Raw genomic sequence first — 12,207 nt, 5'->3', positions numbered from 1 at the left:
TTATATAGTGCACTACTTTTGACCAGGGCCCATAGGGAGACCTTAGGGCTCTGGTCAAAAGTAGTGAACTATGTAGGAAATAGGGTGCCATTTTGGATGTATTAATAGAGATCCGGGAGTCTGGGAGAATCCAGTTAGAACCCCACGAGCCCCGTGGAGATTACCCAGCTCTCTGGTCTGTACTAGGACACCCAGGCTTGGGGCTGGATCTGGCCTGCCCTGGACCCCGTTTAGCTAATGATGGAGGTTTAACTGTTTTCCCATCATGCTTTACAATACAATAGTCAGGACCAAAAATTATTAGCTTGCTGCAAACACATCTAAATTCAGCAACAAAAAAAAACATACATTTTTCAGGACCCTGTCTTCAAAGATAATTAATAAAAATCCAAATAACTTCATAGATCTTCATTGTAAAGAGTTTAAACACTGTTTCCCATGCTTGTTAAATGAACCATTAACAATTAATGAACATGCACCTGCTGAACGGTTGTTAAGACACTAACAGCTTACAGACGGTAGGCAATGAAGGTCACAGTTATGAAAACTTAAGACACTAAAGAGGCCTTTCTACTGACTCTGAAAAACACCAAAAGAAAGATGCCCAAGGTCCCTGCTCATCTGCGTGAACGTGCCTAGGCATGCTGCAAAGAGGCATGAGGACTGCAGATGTCGCCAGGGCAATAAATTGCAATGTCCGTACTGTGAAACGCCTAAGACAGCGCTACAGGGAGACAGGATGGACAGCTGATCATCCTCGCAGTGGCAGACCACGTGTACAACACCTGCACAGGATTGGTACATCTGAACATCAAACCTGACAGGTACAGGATGGCAACAACAACTGCCCGAGTTACACCGGGAATGCACAATCCCTCCATCAGTGCTCAGACTGTCCGCAATAGGCTGAGAGAGGCTGGACTGAGGGCTTGTAGGCTTGTTGTAAGGCAGGTCCTCACCAGACATAACCGGCAACAACATCGCCTATGGGCACAAACCCACCATCGCTGGACCAGACAGGACTGGCAAAAAGTGCTCTTCACTGACGAGTCACGGTTTCACCAGTGGTGATGGTCGGATTCGCGTTTATCATCGAAGGAATGAGCGTTACACCGAGTCCTGTACTCTGGAGCGGGATCGATTTGGAGGTGGAGGGTCCGTCATGGTCTGGGGCGGTGTGTTACAGCATCATCGGACTGAGCTTATTGTCATTGCAGGCAATCTCAACGCTGTGCGTTACAGGGAAGACATCCTCCTCCTCTCATGTGGTACCCTTCCTGCAGGCTCATCCTGACATGACCCTCCAGCATGACAATGCCACCAGCCATACTGCTTGTTCTGTGCGTGATTTCCTGCAAGACAGGAATGTCAGTGTTCTGCCATGGCCAGTGAAAAGCCCGGATCTCAATCCCATTGAGCACGTCTGGGACCTGTTGGATCGGAGGATGAGGGCTAGGGCCATTCTCCCCAGAAACGTCCGGGAACTTTGCAGGTGCCTTGGTGGAAGAGTGGGGTAAAATCTCACAGCAAGAACTGGCAAATCTGGTGCAGTCCATGAGGAGGAGATGCACTGCAGTACTTAATGCAGCTGGTGGCCACACCAGATATTGACTGTTACTTTTGATTTTGACCCCCCCTTTGTTCAGGGACACGTTATTCAATTTCTGTCAGTCACATGTCTGTGGAACTTGTTCAGTTTATGTCTCAGTTGTTTAATCTTGTTATATTCATACAAATATTTACACATGTTAAGTTTGCTGAAAATAAACGCAGTTGACAGTGAGAGGACGTTTCTTTTTTTGCAGAGTTTATAATCATCCATCGAAAAGTGGTTAGAATGGGCGAAAGATCTACACTGCCTGTTACAATAACACAACAGTCATTATCTTTAGTAGCCAGTAGGAAGCAGAAAATGATTAGCTTGCTGCAACCACACCTTCAATCATTCATCAAAAAGTGGTTGGAATGGATGAAAGATATACACAGCTTGGCATTATGGTAACAGTCAAACTCTTTATGCATTTGTTACTTTACTTATTACATTCAAGATGACAAGGCATTGGAAATGTGGTGTGAAGGCATTGTATGAACTCAAGGAACATTTGACAAAGTCTCAGACCACCCACGCCTGTTGTTTTAATGAACAATTTTGTGCATCATGGCAAAACGAACTTGGCAACATACCATTGTATTCAGTAAACATTTAAGAAAATAATAATAATATCAAACTCCACATTTCAGACAGTACTTTATTGATAGTAGGGCCCTAAGTTTTTCTAGACCAGACATGTGGTGAGGAAAAACTCCTGGTCCTTAGTATTAGACATCGTAACATTTTAATAGCAAAGCCAAAACAATCAATAGAGTTAAATGAGAGTTAATATTTTGTGGTTTTGAACTGACAGATGGTGCATAGAAAGTGGAGTGTTGTTTAGAAAGTTGTTTAAAAAGTAATCTACTAATGCAAATTGAATCACTGATGATAAATAATCTCACAGCAAGTTACAACACATAGCGACAATGTTGTTGACCGATTATATCCATGGAATTATTGTAAACTTTAAACAAACTTTACACACACAACTTTGAGGCACATACATACACACAGCTTTATGCAGGTGTTTGTAAGGTAAGGAAAATACATTTGTGGTTGGGGGATAATGGTTGGGTACATCAAGGGAAGTCAGGTTTCTCAGGGAAGGTACATCCTGCTCGTCTGATAATGACGTTGGCTGCATAGTGGCCAGCACGGATACACTCCTCCAACGTCCTCTCCTGGACCAGCTCTGACAGGAAGCCTGGGAGGAGAGAAAGGTGAGAAGCAAGGGTCAGGGGTCAGTAAAAGACTATAGCAGAGAAGAAAAGTTTATTAAAGTGTCACTCCTGAATATAACATTTGACAGAATGGTTTGAATTACAGGGGGGTGGGGAGGGCTGGGCACCCCTATAAGACAATCAGAACTTCCCTGGAGATGTATCGAAGGAATAGAACATGGGAATATAATTGGTTAATTGGGCATCTATGTATATGCTGTGGAGAGGATAATTGGCAGAAACAAGAGAGAAACCAGGGAGGAGACAGACTAGTGTACTGCACCTCCCACAAAGGCATCTCCTGCTCCGTTAGTGTCCACAATGTCGTTCTGGTCAATGTCCAGGACAGAAAACATGGTCACCTTCTCACCTGGGGGGAGGATAGAGAGAAGAAATTGAGGATTAGGCATATCATTTAGTTAATTATTCTGATCTATTCATCATCAAGCTTTGATTATTTCAATAAGCTGTGTAGTGCTAGGGCAAAAACCAACCAGGACCGATTTTGGGAAACCCTGATCTATATGACCCTGGGTCAAAGATCAAAGAATACCATGCTTCCAAATGTCATACACACTGTGATCAGTCAGTTGAGCGTGATTTCACAAGAGATATCTTCAGCTGTGATTTGGCCGACTTCACTATACAATAAAAATGCATAGTGGTGACATGCCTCTACACTTTCAACTCAGTATCATATCAAGATGGATAAGGATTCTAGGCCATGAAAGAACAAGTTAAGGTTTCACTTTGAAATCCATTAAATGAGTACTGTACAGGATTAGGATCTTAATTTGATCACCCTGTTTGCGAAGACCTTTCCTGCAATACAGGAAATGTAAACTTGTAGTATATTTGAGGTTTAAAAAGTCTTCTGAAGTTTGTAATTTCCACTTTGAAATGTACGACTTGATTGCCCCTTACGAAAAATGTATCAACCCCTACAAAAATCTCCATGAATTATAATCCTGTTGCTGCAGGATTATTTTCCTGCTGTAGCAATCTGGCTCAAATTAAGATCCTACATCTGTATATTATCTTCAGTGGGATGTATTGCTTCAATTATCAGTAGCACATGTACTTCAAAAGAAACTTCAAGTCAAAAAAAGGAAACTGTCAGGGAGAAAAAAAAAGAAAATCTACCAGACAACAAAGTATTGAGGTATAGAATGACATGAGATCAGCAATTTATGTCAGTACAATCCAAACCACACACAGGGTCTTCAAACAAGGCAAGGACAGTGTCCCAAATGGCACCATATTTAGTACACTCCTTTTGACCAGAGCTCTATCGAAAAGTAGTGTACTATATCGGAAGTAGGGTGCCGTTTGGGATGCAGCCAAGGGTTCTTGTGCCGACATGAACCTTCAAACAGGTGTGGGAGACAAAAGACTGACGTTTGGATGAAAGGAACATGAGGAGGCTGACAGAGTTCTTATTGGGTAGGAAAGATCTAGGAATTTGGGGTTTAAAGCCACAATCTGCAATTTGTTTTCAATGGGTAAATGCACTAAGTACACAAAACATTAGGAACACCTTCCTAATATTGAGTTGCACCCCCTTTTGCCCTCAGAACAGCCTCAATTCGTCGGGGCATGGACTCTACAAGGTGTCAAACGCGTTCCACAGGGATGCTGGCCCATGTTGACTCCAATGCTTCCCACAGTTGTGTCAAGTTGGCTGGATGTCCTTTGGGTGGTGGACCATTCTTGACACACACGGGAAACTGTTGAGCGTCAAAACCCAGCAGCGTTGCAGTTCTTGACACAAACCGGTGCGCCTGGCACCTACTACTATACCCCGTTCAAAGGCACTTACATCTTTTGTCTTGCCCATTCACCCTCTGAATGGCACACATACACATTCCATGTCTCAATTGTCTTAAGGCTTAAAAAGTCCTTCTTTAAAGAGACAAGAAAAGAGCTAAGAATAATCATAATGTAACATGACGAGGCCCACTGCTAATAGAACAACAGTTCACGGATTCATGTTCTAGTTGCAAGACAAGACAAGCCTCATCAATTTCAACAAAACTCCTAAACATCGTCAGAGTCCAGTGTCATACATGAATAAGACTCAAAGTAATTATCTTGAATTACATAGCATATTATGCACATACTGTAGGGCTTTCAAACAAATCAAGCCACCATGTGAAAATAAAATAAATAAATAGTCAGCAATAGTTTCACAAATGCTGGCTGGTGTTATGACCTGACCTGATGTCAGTAAGCTTTTAACCATAGAATGTTCTAACACGCCTTGATTAATGAAGCCTATGTGGCACAGTGACCAGTCGGTCACATTGTTATGACCAACTATTTGGGGCGGCAGGTAGCCTAGTGGTTAGAACGTTGGGCCAGTAACCGAAACTGGATCGTATCACCTGGCTGACAAGGTAAAACAAGGCAGTTAACCCACTGTTCCCTGGTAGGCCATCATTGTAAATAATAATAAGAATTTCTTCTTAACTGACTTGCCTAGGTAAATAAAGGTTAAATAAAAAAATGTTTAAAAAAAACTATCAGCACATAGGCTTCTCAGTCTGAGAGAACATTCCGCCCTCCTTTCAAGGAAGCAGCTGATTGTTACTTTGATAATAAATCACAATAAAACCGAGATCCTTTTATGATCAGCTAATTAGCGCCATAACGACTTTGCTTAATTCATGTTGCAAATGAAGCATGTGGAACGACCCTTCCTCCTCCCTATTGAAAATGATTAACCACACGCACATCTTAACATATACATTGTGCTTATAATAAATCACAATTTGTCAATTATTCTACAGTTAACAGATTAAAATGATCAATTGTGAGATGTGTGTGTATTTAAAGAGGAGGAATTAATTAAAAACACATACACAAGACAATGTCTGTGTCCCAAATGGCACCCTATTCCACATCTTTTACATTTTCTTTTATAGTGCACTACCAATAGGGCTTTGGTCAAAACTTTAAAGGCAATAGGGTGCCATTTGGGATGCCGGCATAGTCTTGTGTTGGTGTTTTTAATTAAAACCTCTCTTTATAATAGAATAATAGAATCTAGTATAATTTTTTTGCATTGATTCCAAACACGATTATTATTACTGCAGACGTTCAGTTTAATAGCCCTAAGGGTGTTACAGGTTTTAGTTTTTCCATTTGTTTTGAGGTTGGACTTTTAGCACGTATAGCATGTTAGCATGTAGGGCACACCAATTGGTATCACCTCGTTACTCAGTATGTGTTACCCCTGTGCTGGTTGCCAACTCGTTAGTGGGAAGGCGTTTCACCTGTGCTGGCCCAGGTGCTATATATAAGTGGCTGGCCCAGTGCTCCAGTGATCTTGAGAGAAGGCGGGTCAACACCTTTAGTTGGCGCTACCGATTTGAGTTCTAGAAAAAACATTCCTCGTCTGATCTTCCCTGTTATGGTTTTGCTCCACCTTCTTGGTTTGCTTCCTGTCTTTAAGTTTGGTGTTGGTTTTAATTTTGTTTGCCTCTTCTTGGGCAAATTTAGTGGGTGTTTTTTTTTAGGTTCCAGTTGTTGTTGCTAGTCAACTTTCAGTGGACACCCCTATGAGTCTTTCAGAACCCCTCCAAAAAAACACCTGTTAGTTCCCCCTTCTGTTTGAGTGACATTTTTGGTTTTCTTGCTGGGGAACAGAACTGGGAGTGAGGGTTTGATTCTGGAGAGGGAGCCTGAAAACGGCTACCACCTACAAGGAAGGCAACATGCGCAAATTACCCACTCCTGACTCGGGAGGTAGTGACGAAAAATAACAATACAGGACTCTTTAGAGGCTCTGTAATTGGAATGAGTACACTTGAAATCCTTTAACGAGGATCCATTGGAGGGCAATAAAATGCAGAAGGTAAATATGTTTACACAGTTTAAAACAAAAGGTTATTTCCTCATCAAGGTTTCCAGAGTGGGCGGCAGAGGAGGAAGAGAAACCAACCAGCTGAGACGTAACCAGCTGGAAACTGAAGTGGCTAGTTGATTATAAAGCTGAACTGTAATGGCAATTACATATAACATAATAGGCCTACCTAAACTAAGAAAAACACCACAATCACATATTATTTCATTTAACCAGGTAAGGCATTGAGAACACATTCTCTTTTACAATAACGACCTGACCATGATGCCATAACCTACTGTATTCAGACCCCTTGACTTTTCCCCTTATTCTAAAATGGAGTAAATTGTCCCCTCTACCATAAAGGCCTGATTGGTGGAGTGCTGCAGAGATGGTTATCCTTCTGGAAGATTCTCCCATCTCCACAGAGGAACTCTAGAGCTCTGTCAGAATGACCATCGGGTTCTTGGTAACCTCCTTGACCAAGACCCTTCTTCCCTGATTACTCAGTTTGGCCAGGTGGACAGCTCTAGGAAGAGTGTTGTCGGTTCCAAAATTCGACCATTTAAGAATGGAGGTCACTTTGTTCTTGGGGACATTAAACACTGCAGACATCCCTAGGTCTGTGCCTCGACACAATCGTGTCTCAGATTTCTACGGACATTTTCTTCGAATGGCTTGGTTTTTGCTCTGATATGCACAGTCAACTGTGGGACCTTATATAGACAGGTGTGTGCCTTTCCAAATCATGTCCAATCAATTGAATCAAGTTGTAGAAACATCTCAAGCTTGGTCAATGGAAACAGGAGCTTGAGCTTCATTTTGAGTCTCATAGCAAAGGGTCTGAATACTTAAGTAAATAAGGTATTTCTGTTTTTTGTTTTTAATGAATGTGCAAACATTACTAAAAACCTGTTTAAGCTTTGTCATTATGGGGTAATCAATTTTAGAGCAAGGCTGTAATGTAACAATATGTGGAAAAAGTCAAGGGGTCTCAATACTTTCTGAATGCACTGTACACACTAGGTAGTGTATACTTTAAACAGAGTAGTACTGAATAATCCCTTTCACTAATGTATTCTAATGTATTCTTAACATAAACTTTGTAATGGAAATCACATATCTTGCACTAAGTCTATGATGCAGCCACTATCTCGCACCACTCTGTAAGAAGACCACAAAACCACACCTACCACACCTGTCAATTTTGTCGTTTCTTATACTTGTCTTTTCTTTACTAGCACTGACTTTGCTGAGAGCCTTTATTGACTTACGATGACTGAAATATGTGGTTGTCCTACCTAGCTACCTGGAGGAGAGTGTCTGCTAAATGTAAATTAAGCCTTATGACGTCCCTTTTTTTCATTTATTTTACAGTAAGTGTGAACATAACAAATATAGAAATATCACACCACCACAGTATAACACTCACTTCCTCTTCCTTCCACCATCTATTCCTCTGTCTGCCAATCTTCCCAAGTATAGGAAAGGTCACAACTTCTTCTGAGAGTCAAATTAGTAAACTTGACTGAAACGTTAGCTCAGGTTACTAGTGCACCAAACTCCCAGGTGATGTGGAAACACAAAGTCTTCAATGGCAGAGAACTGTCATGATATGCGTCCCAATTGGCACCCTATTGCCTATGTAGTGCACTACTTTTGACCAGTACCCATGAAAAGTAGTGCACTACATAGCCAATTGGGTGCCGTTTGGGACACAATCATGGAACTGGTCATAAACGCCTTCCTGCCAAAACGCTGTCTCTGTTGACGTTGGCTGATGGGATGTCTGAAAACATTACTTTTGTGTAATAACTTCACATTTCACTGTCTGTAATAGAGGGGACGGTCACCAAGTGCAGTCCGTCATTTTAACTTCAACTGTACTCTTTCTTACACGGCTCAGGCTCTTCAACAACTACTATACTGAACAAAAATATTAACGCAACATGCAACAATTTCAACTATTTTACTGAGTTAAATTCATTTGGCGCTAATCTATGGATTTCACATGACTGGGCAGGGACGCAGCCATGGGTGGGCCCGCCCACCCACCCACTTGGGAGCCAGGCCCAGCCAATCAGAAGGAGTATTTTACAGACAGAAATACTTATTACATTATTACAGACAGAAATACTCCTTAGTTTCATCAGCTGTCCAGGTGGCTGGCCTCAGACGATCCCTAAGGACAAGAAGCCGGATGTGGAGGTCCTGGGCTGGCATGGTTACACGTGGTCTGCAATTCTGAGGCCGGTTGGACGTACTTCTCTAAAACGACGTTGGAGGCGGCTTATGGTAGAGCAATGAACATTACATTCTCTGGCAACAGTTCTGGTGGACATTCCTGCAGTCAGCATTCCAATTGCACGCTCCCTCAAAACTTGAGACAACTGTGGCATTGTGTTGTTTGACAAAACTGCACATTTTAGAGTGGCCTTTTATTGTCCCCAGCACAAGGTGCACCTGTGTAATAACCATGCTGTTTAATCAGCTTCTTGATATGCCACACCTGTCAGGTGGATGGATTATCTTGGCAAAGGAGAAATGCTCACTAACAGGGATGTAAAAAAATGTGTGCACAACATTTTTGAGAAATAAGCTTTTTGTGCATATGGAACGTTTCTGGGATATTTTATTTCAGCACATGAAACATTTCACATTTCAACATGTTGAGCTCATTTTTTGTTCAGTATAAAACAAAATAATAATGATATGGTGGGTTTGCGCATTGAATCAACAAGGTAATTGGTTGGCTTGCTGTGCTGGGGTGGCCTGTTGTGGGATGTGTGGGTGGGTGTTGACTCAAGTGTTACTGTCTAACAGTTAACCTGTAGCATTGATTCAAGAAAGAAAGAAACCAGGATTTGTTTTCAGAATGAAATACATCCTTGGTAACCATTCGCAATTGTCTTGCTTTTGTTCTCTTTAATCTTTGCCACTCCCTAATTAACAAGGCTTGAATGCTTTGCTAATCAAAAGGAATTCTTTCAACAGGCGACTCGCTTTGAAATGTGCACCAATGAAGTACTTTGTTAATTATTATTTTTTCAAAACAATGCGTATTATTCACACCATGCCAATAACTTGAGACAAATATTGGGTACTATGTGAAAATAAAGACATTTATACCCTGGATATTTAGCCTACTAAATTATGAGTACACAGAGCCTTGCTTGGCTTATTAAATCATTACATGCTCTTTTTCATTAGAAATCAATGCCATTGTAATGCGACAGACATCAGGTAAAAGTTTAAATGAATGCCTTGACAGAATAGTGTACTATATGTTAACACTGTCAATACATTCCACCATGTAGGCTAAATCAACAATTAAAGTTGGAATAAATTATACTTTTTTTTCTGGAACACTTCCTTAATGGCTTGAACACACCAATAACGTTTGCCTGCCGAGACCGAGTGCAAACTGATTTTACATGTAGAATGGCCTGAAGATGTCGGCAGTCAGACATCAACAGCGCACTGAACGATTGATATATGAACAGGAGATCTACATCCAGTACAATGTGTGTATGAGACCCTTAACATTTCAGCCAAACTGTGTCACAGAGAGAAAACATCATTATCACTTTCCTGGCAAACCCGTCAGTTTAGCAGCAAGCACGTTGACGTTCAATCTGTTTCTGTGTCATAACCAGCAGCATCTTTATTCACAGTCGAGTTCTAAAAAACTAAAACATATGACTGTATTTACTGTACCAACAAGCAAAAAGATGAGTAGACCAAGATCCCTTTGGTGAGAGAAAACCCTGATGGGAGATGCCACAGATAAGAGTAGAGTTCACCCACACAGTCAGCTGCTAATTGATTCCATCTCTCGCTGGAATATGAAATACAAACAGGGCAGCCCGTTTGCATAAAGCAGCATATCAGAGTAAGAGTGCTGATTTAGGATCAGGTCCCCCCTGTCCATGCAATCATATTCATTATGATCTATATTTGCCATGTATAGTGTTTGTTGTGTAGATTTTGAAATTATTTGTCGATATCTTCTATTGATTGTGTTTATCATCTTTATTCTGTCTTTTGATTCTGTTTACTGTGGGTGCACCATTTCACCAAATCAAATTCCGGGTATATTTAAATGTACTTGGTGAATAAAGGTGATTTTGATTCTGAAATCATATTGAATACCATGATTACATGGACAGGGGGACCTCATCCTAGATCAGCATTCATACTCTGAGAATACAGGCCCAGGTGCATTTTATTAGGAAGTGTTCAAAGTCAAATACAATCCAGCTTCTGCCCTATAGGCCTAGAGTTTTGGTCCACTGTGGCTTGGAATGACTCCACATTATTTGATTAACACGAGTAGTAGATAGACCTAGTCTTATTTCACACAGTTAAAACCCTCTGAGCCACAGCCTGCTTTCCTGGCTACCTTGCCTTAGCCCCTGAGAGCCTTAAAACCCCACTGGAGAGATAGGCCGCGTCCCGAATGGCATCCAGTTCCTAGTATACGGCACTGCTTTTGACCAGAGCCCTATGGGCCCTAGTGCACTATAAAGCGAGCCTTGTCAGGCTTTATCTATCTGGCCCTTATCAGCAATTGGAGCAGCAGCCCTCTCTCTGCTCAACAATCGTTTATTAAATCTCCTGCACCGTTAAGGTTCAGGGCACAGTCATCTTAATCAGTGCTTTAATGGGTCTATAACCAAAAGTGCAGTGTAGTTCAGCAGTGTCAGTGGCTAGATTGGCAGTGGCTGGCTCAGTGGCTAGATTAGCTGTGGCTGCTAAATAAAGAAGAGAAACTTACATAGCTAGCTCTAACTTGACACTAGACTAGGCACATTAGGCAGGTTTAGGCCATGTCCCCAATGGCACCCTATTCCCTATATAGTGGACTACTTTTGACCTGGGCCTTATTTGATGGTAGGATGTGATGAAAGAGGCAGTTTATTACCCAAATGAAGAGTAGGGGAAAGAAAGATGACAATATCAAATTGTCTGACAATTATATCACAGGGGAAATAGATTCTCTTAATTCTCCCTCTATCCTTAATCACTGTAAAATGTTTGAACGTGATGTGGAACATCGCAAGACTTCCGGGAAGCTGAAGTTTGGGGTTTGAGAAGTCAATGAGAGAAGCAAAAAATGTTTGCTGTAGTTCTTGAAATCTAAAGGCACAATCTAGATTCGAGCCAATGTGTTAAGTAGTTTAACATGTTATTACTCCAACCTCATGAAAGTGACAAACTGACACGTTTCCATTTTCGTCAAAGAAAACTTTATATCAAAGGACTGCCTTTGATTTGATTGCTTGCGCATGCGTAGTTCGGCACGAGACGACCGTTAGAACTGATGACATGTTTCTACGCATGAGCTTACCTAGCCAACGTCGCCCTGACATGTCCTACAAGTGTGATCTGGGATTTCTGTTGGAGAAGCAGTTTCTGCCTATATTCATACTGTACTGTCTTTGGTGACGTGCAGAGGGTGGCAAATGATCAAATTGCAAACAAAATGAGAGATCAAGTTTATCAGAGAGCCTCTTCTGGGAAACATCTTTAATTCTCTTTTTAGATCA

The 12,207-nt window shown here is 41.5% G+C and overlaps 1 protein-coding gene across 1 annotated transcript in view; it reads right to left on the bottom strand.

The window, feature by feature from the left end:
* Positions 1-2,151: 2,151 nt before the first annotated feature.
* adkb (adenosine kinase b) overlaps positions 2,152-12,207 on the bottom strand; it is a gene marked incomplete at its 5' end in the record, with an annotated part of 290,820 nt that continues 280,764 nt past the window's right edge. Inside the window, 2 exon segments of the mRNA NM_001165301.1 lie at positions 2,152-2,798; positions 3,098-3,184. Coding sequence (NP_001158773.1) covers positions 2,674-2,798; positions 3,098-3,184 — 212 coding nt within the window. The 3' untranslated portion in view covers positions 2,152-2,673.

This window comes from Salmo salar, chromosome 01 (assembly GCF_965601325.2).
Source record: "Salmo salar chromosome 01, fSalSal1, whole genome shotgun sequence".
Taxonomy (NCBI): domain Eukaryota; kingdom Metazoa; phylum Chordata; class Actinopteri; order Salmoniformes; family Salmonidae; genus Salmo; species Salmo salar.
This window is presented reverse-complemented; position numbering and strand designations above follow the sequence as displayed.